Genomic DNA, 15,020 nt, shown 5'->3' on the forward strand with positions numbered 1-15,020 from the left:
TAGTAAAAAGAGAAGAGAAAAAGCATGTGATACCTAAATCTTTAAGTGCTGTCAGTGCTATTTGATCATAGAGGCATTGTAATGATTGTCTTACTAGATTTTTTCTCATCAGATAAGCTCATTAACCTTATCAGTCTCATTCAGATGGAAAGAAAACAATAGCAGGGCAAATCCAGTGCTGAAAAGGATGCAATATTTTTAATGTCAGGTAACTTAACATTGTCAAATGTTGTAGGAATATTCTATCTGGCATTTGTGGATAAAAGAAATTTTGTAAAAACATATTAAATACCTGGCAGAGGCTTGACAAATTTAAACTTTCCCAGTGCATTTCTGCACTTAGAGTTCTTAAATACATCTTGATGTATTTTATTTACCAGTGCATTTACAGGAAGATATTTCTGTGATAAATTAATGCCAAATGGTCAATGAACTATAAAAACAAGGGGTTCTTTTGTCATGACTATTGGTTTATTGATGCCCAATATTAAACGTGAAAATGCACGGAAGTGGATCAATAGGGGAAAAAAAGATGTGCTGAAAATCAATACAGAAAGAAAACATTGTCACTTCTTACATTTACAGAATGTTACAGAATTTGAAACTTGTTGACAGTCTATAATAAAGTGGCCATGAAAGTTACTGGAAATTGGGGGGCAGTGACTGAGACCACAGATTTTTTTATGTTACACATGTAATGTAATATTTCTGAACCCACCTGAGCATGATGTGTCAAAAGACGGCTTTAAGATGTCAAACCAGGCTCACTGAGGTTGCTGTAAATTATGCTAGCATATACCCCAGAGACTGTAGTGTGAGCATATCCCCAGTAAAATACAGCTTTGATTCTCAACACTGGTCTTTGGCATCTCAGAACAGAGGAAGGAGCAGTTGCTGTTGAACCACATTTATGTTTAACAGTAGCCTCAGGGATGCTTCCTCTATGCAGCAAAACAAAGTCAGACATGGAACCAAGGCTAAGGTGGGAATTTTCCACCAACTAGTACTGTATCTGTAACCTACTGCAGTCTTGTCTGTGCCATCAGTGCTTGTTCATGCTTCCCTAGTGCAAACTGCTGGTCGACTGATGCTGTGGATTTGAACTGGGTGGACATTGTGAGTGAAAACAGCAAGGAACAGGAAAAGCACGCAAGATGAGAGCAATTTGCATGTTTCTGCTTTGGCTCTTCTTAGCCTTTTCACTTGCAGTTCTAAAAAGTCAGCAACTATATCCTACTATCTTCTTGTCATAATCACTGAAATTGTCAGGTTCGAAGGGACCACAGTGGGTCATCTGATCCTGCAGGGTTGCCCTAAAGCCCATTACATGGAATTGTCCAGGCAGTTCTTTAGTATCTTTAGTAAGGGAGACTCCACAGCCTCTCTTAAAAAAGGTGTATTTTCTAGTTAATGAGAAATTTTTTTTGTGCAGGAAACTAAAATCTGGAGCGTTTTAGAGTAAATGTAGTTCTTTCATAGATTTAGTTGTTCCAAAATCTGTCAGCATTCCACTAAAGGGATTATATTAAGTGGTGAAGAGCAAGTGTACTGCTTGTAATTAACATCCTGTGATCAGAGTCCTAGGGTGAATATTTCAAACAGCAAGAGGCAGCAGGGTATCTGATACACCTCTGAAGTCCATCTACTCTCCCACTGTTTTGTGACATAAAGTAATTGCAGAAGAATTCTCAACTGTAAGATGTGCCCATCCTGAAGTTGGATTGAGGTTTAAAATTACTCAAATCAATTGCCTGCAAGGATTCCTTTCAGTACGTGAATACTGCAGTGCTTAGCACTACGTACACCTATTTTTTTCAGAGACTTGGAGATTCAACCTGTATGGGAAATGGAGTGATCTCTGAAGTCGATTACGGTGGCAAATGAGGATCAGGAAGTAAACATTGACTGCCCTTACCCTAAAACAATTGTTCTGTTAGTTTTCTGCTCTTTCCGGGAAATGTTGTTTGCTGCCATTATGATGTATATGTAGAAGTGATAGGATTACGACTGTTTGTCTTCCCTGCTGCATTCCTAGCTCTGGCACTACTCGTGTGCCAATCGGCAAACAACAGATCAGTTTCTGTTTAGTCATCACACTCGGATAGCTTCCAGCTACATGGAGGCTGATGCAATCATGAATTTCTCCTTGCATGACAAATGCAGAGCATTCATGTTAGCATCTGCTCTGCTTCTTTCTTATTTAAAACCCTCACAATTTTATGCCCAGTTGAGAGAAAAAGCTATTGTAAAGTGATAGTTAGTTACACCAACCATAATATTTTCTTATGTATGTTTTGGGTTGATTAATATTCTAGAATTGATTGATACACTGATAAAAAAATTCAAGTTCACAAACACAAACTCAGTGCTGTGCTTAAGGATATACAAATGTGACAGTGCAAATGCTTCAAGGAATCTCATCATCCAGCATACGTGCCTTTGTGTCTTGTTACATCTCCATGTGTTCACATTCTAAATGCAATTAATTCCGTTGAGGTATGGCATTTCCTTCTTTTTAATTTTGGTCAATGTATACTTATTTTGTTGGTCTCTATTCTTGTCTAACCCTGTGGCAGAAGGCAGCTAAGCATGGAACAGTAGTCTGTCTGCATCCTCTACTTGTGCAGGTTTTAGTGCATTTTTATGTTTTCTTTGAGAAACAGGTTAGAAAGGCTATCATATATCACTCAGTTTCTGCTTTGAGGTAGAAACAACTGATAAGTAGAGAAGATCCTAACTGGTCCCAGAGGCTACATTTTTACTAGCAAATAAATTAGGCCAGAATGCATAAGGAGCTCTGGCCTTGAGAGCAGATGGCACAGTGCAGTTTTAATCCAGGTGCTTTAGTCCTCTCCTGCCCTTTAAATCATATTTACATGCTGCCTTCTTGCCTTCTGGCTGTGCTGTTCCCAACTGTCTCTACGTATTAGTAGTCTGAGAAACCTTAAATGGTCCATAATTACATAAAAGAGCAAACTAGTGGTACAATGCAAATGATGACTGTACCCCAGGGGCTTTCTTGGTTGACCTGTATGGATGTAGCCAGAGCCTGATCTCCCTCCTGCTCTCCTAATTGTGGAATAGGATGGGAGGATTTTTTCAAAATCTTTTCCTCTTGCATGGGGAAAATAAAAACATTTCACAGCTAAATCCTTGGGTATTTCCTTTATTGTCTACAATACAATTCATTCTGAGGACTGGTACCTCTTAAACTATGGGGAACTTGAAAAGCCTAGTCTGCAGTTATCTCCCTGGTGTCTTGCTGCACCCAGAGTCCAGGACAGCACCCCATATATTATCTCATTGTGATCTATGACAAATTGGAATAGCCTAGAAAAATTGTGGGTTGCATCTGTCCATGCAAGGCTTGGAATACATCCATTTCCTATGAGGAGAAATAAAGATCAAAGGGAAAGATATTTTTGGCACTATTTTTCTTTGTTCCTCTGCTGTGGTGTTGTTTGTACAAATTAAGCCTGTGATGGAAGGACTTGACAGAATCTGTACTTGTCTTGTGTGGGCCAGGTTTTCGTGTGGTTGAGCATGTGGGCAGCTGACACTTCTGAATACAGGAAAGTATCTTGGAACTCTGCTGAAATAGCTGTGTGAACAACAATAGCAGCTGCTGCAGCTTTTGGCACAGCAGTAATAGCTATGCTTGCAGCTGTGACAGCAACAGAAGCCAGGGGAAAGCCTGGAACACTCTGGCTGCACAGTCAGTGCTGGCTGGTGTGCTGTGACTACCTTTTATGTGACAGAAGTATTAGAGCAGATGGTTAATTAAAATCCAACGAAGAGTGAGCCCCCAGGCTAATGATACCCTTCTCCTTAGATCCCCATCTGTGTAGTGTGTGAAAGGTTGGACTTCAGCATAGAGCTACAGACTGTCCCGTTGTTTTCTTTAGGGGCTTATGGAGAAGGGAGAGGAACCTGCTAGCACTATGTCAGCCTGTGGAACTTGCTGTTGTTATCATTCAGGTTTGTAAAGTGCAATGGTGTAATGCACCAATAGTGTAGGCTGGGAAGCAGCTTTGCACAAAGGTATCTGAGTGTCAAAACCAGTGCACAAGTCAGTCATGAGCCAGAAAATAAAGCCATCCTGGGCTCCCTCAGGAAGAGCACTGCCAGCAGGCTGATGGGTGACGATACTTCCTCAGCTGTGGTGAAAGAGTCCTGGAGTGCTGAGTCTAGTGCTGGATTCCCTGGTAAAATAGAGACTGACATCCTGGAGTGAGACCTGTGAAGGTCAATCAAAGGCAATTAGGAGACTGGACCATCTGTCATACCACGAGATGCTGACAGATGTGAGACTGTTCAGTCTCTAGAAGGCTCAGAGGATCTTTCAATGTCTCAAAATAGATTATGAGAGGGAGTAAAGAAGACAGGGCTGGTCTCTTTAGTGGTATTCAATGAAAGAACACGACAAAATGGACCCAAACTGAAATACAACAAATTCCATTTAAACATAAGAAAAACCTTTGGTATTCCAAAAGCAACCAAACACCGATTAAACAGTTTGACTGAGGAGGTTGTGGTTATTCTTGAAGAGTCTCAAACCTCAAACTTTATAAGGCCCTGAGCAATCATTTGTAATCTGCTCTGGGCACGAGGGTTGGATTGGATGATCTCTTAAAGATTCCTGCCAACTTTAACCTTTCAGCAGTCCTTTGATAGAGCAACCTTATAACAAAGAGTAATTTTACTCCTCATCTTCAGTAAGAATACACGCATTGTTAGGCAATGATAATTTGCTAAAGAACAAGGGAGAAAGCTCAAGATGGATGTCTAGAAGATTGGGTAAGTGCCCAGAAGATAGTCATATATCTCATGGAGAGAACCGGTCTGTGGGACTGAGAGTTCTCTGAGATACACCAGCCTTCTTGACACCGAGGTAAATGGTGACTGGCATGCTGAGAGCAGCACAAATGGGATGCTTTATCTTTTAATTTTTTACTTAGTTGACAGCTCCATGAAGGTCAGCTTGAGGAAAAAGCTTTTCACACAACTTGTGTGCAAACTTTACAAATAATAGGCAAAGTCTAGCATTGAGCTGACTTGATAGAGGCAGGACCTTTGGCAGTAAGAGTGGGCAGTAATTGTCCTCATAATGAGTAATGGCATTTTATCTTGGGCCTTGTAGAAGCGTGAGAGTGGGTAGATGAACAGGAGGAGTTAGATGAGAGGTTTAAAATAATAAGGGCTGGATGAAAGACAAAAACATTCCACAGAAGTCTGGACATATCAAAATGGTATTAGTTACTGTCAGCAAACAGAATGTTACAAGAAAAAACATTTAGCTGTATGGATAGATGGGGAAAGCTATGATTTAGTGCTGTTGTACTAGAAAATGTCAGCAAGGGAGTTAGGTAAAACATGGATGACAAAGTCCAGAGAATTGTCTAAGACTAAGGCATCAAGCTATATTGAAAAGAGAGAGATGAATGCCAAGAGAATCTGGAGGAAAGTAAAACCGTTTTGTCTGTTAGCTGCCTGCAGTGATAAAAACAGATTTTAATTTGGATCAGAATTAATGTCTGTAGTAGAAATATAGCAATGACTCATGAGATAAATATGTATTTGTTGACACAATTTCCTACAAAGAAACAGAGGCTTTGATTTAATATGCTAGTGATCAAGAGACAGGAGAACTAAAAGTTGGCAATTATGCTAAAATAGAGAGCAGACCTCAAGGAGTCCATTGTAGATTGTGGCTTGGCTAATGAAGTTGTGATGTGACTCAATTTTGAGCTTCTCCTATGAAAGAACTCTTCACAAAGCAGTTTCATTGAACGGCCAGAATGAAGGGATGCAATGGAACTAATCAAAGGAAGTCCTCAGTGTTTATTGCAAATTTCAGGGAAGTTAGAGATGAAAAGGAAGTGTAGAGGAAATAGGATTACAGATGGGTGTGAAACTAATGTATGGCTATATTGCAAGGAGTAAGACACAAAGGAAAAGGGTAGGAAAAGGAAAGGATGAAAATGAACATGGGACTCCAAATGATATGAAACCTATGTAGATGTGAAAGATGGCTAAACAATTGCACCCCTCATAGCAATTAATTTATGGTGATGCATTTTGAATGTGTCCCTTATATCCACCATGACACTAAGTTGTGTTCTTATTAAATTTAAATAAAACGACCACCAAAGTTAAGGTGTCCATTTTTTGCAACACTAATACAGCTTTCCAGACCTAGATATTGCTACAAGAACTTGGGATCTGACTGTGTTTTTATTTAGTTTTCTCATCTTTATGCATGTTTATATACAGAGAGTCACAACAGGCTTTTCCAACTTTGAAGCAGATCAGTATTTGTCTTGAAAATTGCAAATCTGGTTTTTCATGGTTAGTATGGTATGGGCATTAATCTAACTAAATGGGTTTTTAATTTGAAAAGTCAGAAGTGAATGATAATGCCACTTTATGACAGAAATAAAAAACCCCAAGCAACACATCCCAAACCCCAACAAATTACCTTTGCTGCTTCAGAGAAGCAAATCACTTCCCTGCAAGCATCTCTTGTCTCTTTTAAATAAACAGTATTTGGGGATATACTGTTTGCTCAAAATATTTTATGGTAGTGTTGGGATATAACCAATGACTTAAAAACCATCTTTATTATGTTTCAGACATTAGGCGAAAGCCAATTTTTTAAAAATCCCCCACATGATATACTTTTCCAGATAAAGAAGACAAATCAAAATCCATTGACTTTTTCAGAATTCTTTCAGACTTTATAAATCTGTACACATTTGAAAGCTGAATTTCCTAACATGGATGAGATTGTAATGAAGATTTACCTTTGTCCCTTGATGTGTTGAGTGCATTATGTGTTGAAAACTACCATCTTGAAGGTGGTGTGTTTTTCACTAACATTAAAGATCTGGTATATGAGTATTGGGGAGGCTTAGTAGTGCCTGTGGGTACTGTGATACTGAGATCTTAAAGCACCTTCCAGTACCTAAAGGGAGTCTGCAGAAGAGATGGAGAGAGACTTTTTACAAGGGCATGGAATGGTAAGACAAGCGGGCATGCCTTCTAGCAGGCAGAGGATAGGCTTAGGACAGACACTAGAGAAGTTCTTTCCTGTGTGGGCGGTGGGACACTGGGACGGCTGCAGAGACAAGTGCTGGGTGTTCATCCCTGGCAGTGTTCAGGGTCAGGCTGGATGGGGCTTTGACCGACCTCGTCCAGTGGAAGATGTCCCTGGCCATGGCTGGGGGGCTTGGAATTACATGATCTTTAAGTCCCTTCCAACCCAAACTATTCTATGATTCTACGACTGGAGTATGATGTGCGTTTTGTATCAACTACAGAACGTTGCTCAATTTATAACTGCAATCTCAGGGAGCTCTGAAAAAGCTTTAAGCGTGAGAGAAAAAAAGAAGAAAAAAGAGAATAGCTAGAACGATCTCCTCCTCGCCGCCGTACTCGCAGGCTGTGGTGGGGCGGTCCCCGCGGCTCCGGCCGCACACTGCCACCCTCCCGGAGCGCTGAGCGCGTACCACGGACCCGGTACGAGCGGCGGCGGAGCGCGGCCCCGGCACACAGGGCCTCAGCCCGGCCCCGCCCCCGGCCCCGCCCCTCCGCCCCGCCCACCCCGCGCAGTGCGCGTGCGCGGTCCGCGGCTGTGACGCCGTTGTTGTGGCGCGGCGGGGAAGCACGTGAGGAGTGCGACGTCACCATAAACACTCGTGGGCAACATGGCGGCGCCGCCGAGCGGCAAGGTAACGGGGGCGGGCGGCGGCGGGGCCGGCCTCTCCCGCCTCTCCCCCCGCGGGACGCGCCGTGTCCGGCGCTGGATCGCCCGGGCCGGTGGGAGTCGCGGGAAGGGTGGGTAGGGCCGCGGAATGGCCGGGCGGGTGTGTCCTCACGGGGCCGCCCCTCCGGGCAGGGGCCGTCCTGGCCTCGGGCGGGCCGGGCGATGGCCGCGGCCGCGGACCCCCTGCGCTCTGCGCCGGAGGCGGTGGCGGCCGGCGGGCGGGACTCGGGCCCTTCCCGCACCTGCCGCCCGGGCAGCGCCCCGCGCCGCCGCGGCACTCGGCTCCGGCCCCGGGTAGCAGCAGGAGGCCGCTCTCCGCCGGGGGCGAGCGGCGCCGCGGCCGCGCCGGCTCTCGGCCTGAGGCGGGGAACGCGGCTTGTCCCGTCTACGTGGCCGAATGTCCCGGAGGTGCTCATGGACGGTAGTGGCCATTCCCGCGGCCTGCGCGCTGGTAGTGTGCGGGAACCTGCCCTCGGCGTGGGTACAAAGCCTTGTCAGTCCTATAGTTTGGTAATTTAAACATTTTTTATGCCGCGGATTCTTGCCGAGCGTTCCGGAACGAAACATTATTGCTTGACAGAGACTGAGCTCGCAGAGGGGGAGGTACAGGCAACACCCACTGCTTCCCTCCGCCCCCGCCAGCAGATACGAGTTGTGTCCGTATTGGCTTTTTTAGAAATAGTTTTATTTCATGGCTGTCTTCAGAAAGCGTTGCCTTGCAATGCGGTGTTCTCCAGCACGTGGATCCTTTTTCTAGTATTTAAAATCTCAGTGTCGTGTCCGACTGCATGTAGTGGCCACGGTGAGCGTGCGATAGTCTGCGGTTTCACTTTTCCGGCATTGGGCAGAAGATGATAGTTTCAGCTCCCGCTGATCTGGGCGTAAGAGAACACACGTAATTAGCCACGTCTGCGCTTCTCCGAGCGTGCTGAGGAGTGCACTTAGCTATAGCACGAGAAGAATGTAGAGTTCTTTCTTTGTGCCACCTTAGCATATCCATTTCAACCCAGATTGTTGGAGCAGGCGATTTGTGCAGCTCGGGTTTTTGCAATTTTGTCTTTATGTCCTTCACTGCTGTTATGTGTATGTTATGTTAGGTGTATAAGTCTAAAGATAGCCATACTGTCCGCCTAGCTGTTTCTAGCACAGTTTATTGGATGAAGAGAAATATTTTAATTTTGACATAAATATTTTAATATTTTAGTTTTTCAGGTTGGTTTTTGTTTTCCACTTAAGCTTTTATCAGGATCTTCTTCAGGATGTTTCTCGTGAAAGCAGCTGTGTTATGATGGTTTACATGAGATTGTAGATTAGTTGTTTGTAAATTTGCTGTGTATTCATTGTTCCTTTCAGAGAAGCCTGTTTGCCTGAGATTAAATCTCTAAGATGTTGCAAAACTGTTTCAATTATGCCAGGTCTGCAATACTAATGCAACTTGTTGATGCACATTGTCATTCAGTAACATTCTTTCCATGTCTCTTTTAATACAGAGAAAAAAAAAAGACAGTTGTGTTTTCTCAAACTTTGTCAAGTGGCTGGGCTGGTTTGACATTTCGCTTCTCTCAGGTGCAGTTCTATCCTTCGCTCTATTTCCCCGCCTGTGTGTTGCAGTATTGCTTTCTTGGATACTGTACTCATTTGATCTGTCACTGATTAGACCTGCAAGCTGAAATAACTCTGCTTTCTTTTGTCAGGGTTAGTTTTCTGTTAGGAGAACGTTGGACCACGAATTGTTCCTTTGAGTGGCACCAGGATTTTGGAAGCGCTCACAAACTAATAAAATTCCACTCCAGGTGGAATAAATGCAGTGTATGTTGGTACAGACCCAGCACTCTCACTTCAGGTCTTTTGCACTTCAGTGTCTTTTTAAGATGTGGATGTCCTAAGTTAGCTGCAGTGTTCCTTCTGACTGTGCAGTGTTGTAATGGGGTGTTTCAGGTGGTAACTTTCTGGAAGAACAGCAGGCATTAGTTTGTGGGGTGCTTTAGTCTCACATGGCAGATCTTATGGTATGAAAGTAATGTATTTTAAAGTATGTGCTCTTTTCTGCAGAATATTACACAAAGTGGTTCCCATGGAAAACATGTGGCAGTATATTAAGCAGCTGGGATAACCTGCACTGTTTCAGCCTTCACAAAATCTTGTTTTAGGAAACCAGATAAGATTGTGGTTTCTATTACATTTTTGCCCTGTTTGCCTTTCTCTTCTCTATAGCAGGTATTTGGGGTTTGGACTGGCCTTGTTCGTTTTTGTTTTGTTTGTTTGTTTTTCTTTTTAATTTTATTTCTCAGGCATTATTACTATCAGTAGATTCAGAATCTAGCTATTTCATGTAGTCTCTGGTTTCTGTTCCATACGTTAATGGGATATAAGTTACAAATTTGGTTACCTCATGTACTATTTTACCTGAACTTTTGTCTTTTTTTTTTTTTTTTTCTTGCTGGAACCTCTCATGAGTTTCTTATCAGTGTTTTTCTCTGTATGGATGGTTAACTCGGTTCAGGAAAAGTTAATGCGCTTCAGTTCTGGAGTTGTGACTCATTCTTTATTAATGACCATCTGCCCTAGAACAGTGTGAGCTTCAGTTTTTTCCCTTTCTTAGAGTTGCCAGTTTTTTCTGGAAGTCACTTGGTAATAAGGCCTTTGTTTTCAGAGCTTTTGACTTTATGCAAACAGGTATATTTATGTATTATGGATATATTAGACTTTATGAAAATTTTCTCTCATTTTGTTGCTTAGCAAATGGCAGTTTGTTTACAGTATTCAGAGAACTGACTCTGGATTCACCCTTATAACAGAAAACCATGTTAGAAAATGAACTAAAAGGTTGTGTGTGGGGAGCATTTCAGTGTGTCAGTATACAGGTGATTATTGCAGCTGATCTAAAGACAGTCATGATACTCTGAACTCCAAGAACACTAAAAAAGTATCTTCAGCACATGGGCTGTTAGGTCTTTCTCAAGTTACCAGTTGACACATGGGCTGTCAGATAAGTTATTTTTCACTTGCTTGTGCTCTTGCTCCTAAAGTTAAAGTTTCAGAGTGTTAACTGGCCAAACATCTCAGCTTTATCTCTGAGCTCAGATGTCTGGCCAGTTCAGCAGCTAGAAGTGTTCAAGGAGCAGTGTAGCTATTACTAAATAGTAGTGGTGTTAATGCTGTATTGTTTGGTGAGGGGATTTGTGTTTGCAGTGGAAGGGGGTTTTTAATTTTTTTTTTTTTTTTTTTTTTTTTTTTTTTCTTGTAGCTAAGAACTAGCCAAGAGATTTTAAATATGGTATGTTAAAATTAGCCTTGCATCCTTCAGGTAGTTTGTTGGCAGAGATATAGTGAATTATTTTAGGTGTATATCTATTTTGTGGGATAGGCACTGTCTCACTCTACCTTCTACTATTTAAACTTAAGTGCACAGAAGCTCCTGTACTATGCTTTTTTGTGCCATTTTATTAAGTATTTGATTTAAAATATTTGTTATATCTTTTTCAGCCTTTATAATTTACTGGGAACAGAATCATAGTTCTTTTTGATTATATTGTACCTTGTGAGTTTTCTTTGTAAGCTGCAGACTGTCTCTCTTGAATTTACTTAAGGTTTTATTGCTTGAATGTAAAGCAGTTCAGTGATAATTCTGAAATTTCTGAGAGCTCTTGCTCTCAGTACCCTGAACAGCTTGTATTTTCACTGATACCCCACTATTGTTGTGTAAGTAGCAGAAATAATTAATGGTTCAAGAAATCTTCAGAGCACAAGGCAGAGTTTGAAATAGGTACTGTAGTCAAGTAGGAAACTTTTTTTAGTATATGTAGTTCTGGTGTTGAGATCTTTCTCATATTTGTCACAACATGAACAACATTTGTGGGATTCTGCCTCTCTCCACCCCACCCCTACTTAGAAATAGGGTGTTTTCGAGACTGGCAGGGTGTGAAATTTTACTTTCTTGGGAAAAAAGTTGAGCCATAGGCTCAGCAAACAAAAGGTTCAACAAGGCCAAGTGCAAGGTCCGTAGGGCAGTCCCAAGCACAAGTACAGGCTGGGTGGAGAATGGATTGAGATGAGTTCAGGGGAGAAAAACTTGAGGGTGTTTGTGAGTGGAAAGCTCAGTATGACTCAAATGTCCACCTGCAGCTCAGAAAGCCAACTGTGTCTTGGGCCACATCAAAAGCAATGTGATCAGCAGATCAAGGGAGATGATTTTCCCCCCTCCTGTGCCGTGTTAGGACACCACGTGGAGTACTGTGTCCATCTCTGCATCCTCACTGTAGGCACATATCTTATGGAGCAAAAGAGGGTTATGATGATGGTCAGAGAGCTGGAGCACCTCTCCTATGAAGGAAGGCTGAGAGAGTTGGGGTTTTGCAGTCTGGAGAAGAGAAGGCTCCAGGGACACCCTAGAGCACCTTCCAGTACCTAAAAGGGCCTTACAAGAGAGCTGCAGAGGGATTTTTCCCAGAGGTATGTAGTGATAGGATGAGGGGCAATAGCCTTCAGTTGAAGGGGGAGCATAGGTTTAGATTGGATATCAGGAAGAAATTCATTGCTTTGAGTGTGGTGAGACAGTGGAACAGATTGCCCAGAGAGGTTGTCTGCTCCCTGTCCCTGGAGGGGTTCAAGACCAGGCTGAATAGGGCTGTGAGTAACCTTGTCTAGTGGAATTCCCTGCCCATGGCAGGGCACTTGCAGCCATATGATCTTTAAGGTCCCTTCCAACCCAAACCATTCTGTGATTTGTATTTTATTATGGTTCAAATGCCAGATGTTGTAGCATATCTTCTGTGGAGCAGGAGATCATGCTGGTCAAGTAATGTTAGCTTGCTGCTTTGTGGAGCACTCAAATGCACTGGCACCTATTCATTGGAAAAAGACTCTTGATGCAGTGGTACTTCAGTGTGCCCAGTGGCACTTTAGCAGTGGATGTGTGAGAAAGCTTTGGACAAACATCAACTGTTCCAAAGAGGAAGATGGAAATTCAAGTAGTGTAATGTAGACTTTTATATTGAGTTATATTTCTTTTTAGTTAATGCATAGTTCTAAACTAAGATGCTTTCTTTTGTGGGTGTAAGGTCACTTAGTCCAGCCATTGTCTAAATTGAATTAATTTTATTGGCCTGTAACTGTTTCCTTACAGTGTTGCTGAAAATAAGGTGCTGCACAGCTCCTGTATCTATTGATGATGTTTGTGGACAGAGGCATTTTTCCTTAATTTGAAGTTTGCAGAGCATTCAGACTTTTTTACTCAGTCATTTTTATATGAACATGCCTGCTTACTTTTCAGCTGTTGAATCCTTGGTGAGGTCCTTTACCTGAGGCAAAAAATGAAGTAACTGCTGTTGAAAAGTTGTTAATATCAGTATTTACACAGCGCCATAGTTACTGACTCCAGAGCAGTGTGTGATTTACCATTTAAGTGCTTCAGGCTGTGTCTGCTCTGAGACACTGGATGGCATCTTGGCAGAGCAGTGCTGGCCTTGAGCTGCGCTCTCTGGCAGAAAAGGGGAGTGAGTGGAACACACTCTCCAAGAACACAGGGTGAGAGTATGAAGTGTCTGAAACATGGGACAAGCTGGGAGAGTTGCAGTCCTCCTCCTTTCTCTCAAGTGTTCTGTGTTTGGCAGGTTGTCGGTATGTGACAGACTCAGGAACCGGAGTTAGAAGATACGAGCAATCAGATCACATGGTGGCAGCTAATACTTAGGTGCCCAGCACAGGCAGGGTAGAAAATTCATGAGTGAAGGTAGCAGGACCATCCTGTTCTGTGGTAGCCCCAGGTCTTAGCTCTCCTTTTATTTGGTGTCTTTCTTTGTCTTTCTTTGTAGTATTTCATTGTCTCAGGGTGCAATGTTTTCATCTTTCATTAGCTGGTAGCACAGGGTTGTAAATTGCTATCAAATGGCAAGCATTAAATCACAAGGCTTTGCTTATATTCTGGAATATATTGTTGTTGGTGGTGTGGCATCCTAAAGGCCTTCTGCTCATACATGTTTTTGGCAATAAAAATGCTACAAGTATTGCCTGTTCGCTGCTCACTGAAAGCAGTACAGTAGGAGATATTTGTTGTCCATGCTGTGTCCTTATGGTATTAAGAATGATAAAATTTATTTCTTGGAAAATGTTACTGGGGCAGTGGTGGGACTTCAGAAACCTATTTTTTGCTGGACACGGACTATAAATACTTGAAGAGTTTTCCAGAACCTTGACTAGCATATGCCATGACATGTAAACTGAGCCTACATCATGCTGCTGCTGCTGTCTGTTTTTTTATAGTAGGTGGGTAGACAGCTATCGCTTTGTGCAGCTTTCCTGAATTTTCTGCTGTGGTTCCCTGTTTTTACAGACCCTCAGTCAGGATACAAGTTGGAATAGCTGTTGTCTCCGTGTGGTACAGTGCTTTCAATGATAGATCAGAATGAATTGTGAATTTGCCTTTGACCTCTGTAGCACCCAGGGGGGAAAAAACAGGTCAGAGTGGCTAACTAGGATTTGGAAACTTGCGTAAATTTTTAGGTTTTGGTGAGGTTCTGGAACAGACAGGCAACGAGTCTAGTTTTCATTCAGTGGACAGATAAATATGCCATCAATTGTCCTTGCTTGTAGGATGCCAGCATGGATTTCTTGACAAGTAGGAAAGACTTATGAGCATAAGCTTCTTGAGTACATCTTATTTCAAACGAGAAACTGCAGGATTATTAAAAAGTAATACTTAAATCATACACACTTTTTTCCTACTGTCTCCATCATTTTCTTAGAGAAAAAAAGTTGCCAACCGAACACTTTTACAGTCTTAAGTTGCCTTAAGTAATGCTTATGATTTGAAGTATTCTAGGAACTTAAGGATTCCACGGATGGATAAATTTGTTCCACTCCACAACTAGCTTTAAGCTACTAAAATGTCTGAAAATCTTCCAGTAATTCCAGTGTACTGCCACAAGATAAAATTTGACATAAAGTCATTTCCAAAGTTGTTCAGCTCCTGTTACATCTTCATTTCCTTTGGTTGTGTTGGTGTGTGTGTTTGATAAACACTCTTCTTTTTTCATCTGTGTTTTTTTTGTGGAACCAGCAGAGTCTGGCTTTCATGTAGGTAATAACGTCTAAACCTGTGACATACGCATCTCTGTGGGCAGTTCAGTAGATGTTTGCAAACAAGTATAGAAGAAAACAGAACAGTTGCTGTTTAAATCTGTAGCAAGGCCTGTCATTGCTGGACAGCTGTTTTGGCCTCGAGCATCTGGGCAACACAAACGGCTTTTGTTCCCTG

General features: G+C 42.3%; 1 protein-coding gene across 5 annotated transcripts in view; it reads left to right on the forward strand.

Moving 5' to 3' along the window:
- The first annotated feature begins 7,590 nt into the window (after positions 1-7,590).
- TBC1D15 (TBC1 domain family member 15) overlaps positions 7,591-15,020 on the forward strand; it is a 36,144-nt gene continuing 28,714 nt past the window's right edge. For 3 of the 5 annotated variants that reach the window (XM_066319187.1, XM_066319188.1, XM_066319190.1), the window contains exon 1: positions 8,254-8,275. Coding sequence is in view for 1 of the 5 variants with exons in the window: in XM_066319189.1 (XP_066175286.1) it covers positions 7,707-7,730 (24 nt within the window). In the remaining 4 variants the exon portion in view is untranslated. Of the gene's footprint in view, positions 7,731-8,253; positions 8,276-15,020 lie in introns of those variants that run through there. The other 2 variants (XM_066319189.1, XM_066319186.1) reach the window with 2 other exon arrangements.

Source organism: Sylvia atricapilla, chromosome 5, assembly GCF_009819655.1.
Source record: "Sylvia atricapilla isolate bSylAtr1 chromosome 5, bSylAtr1.pri, whole genome shotgun sequence".
In the NCBI taxonomy this organism is placed as follows: Eukaryota; Metazoa; Chordata; class Aves; order Passeriformes; family Sylviidae; genus Sylvia; species Sylvia atricapilla.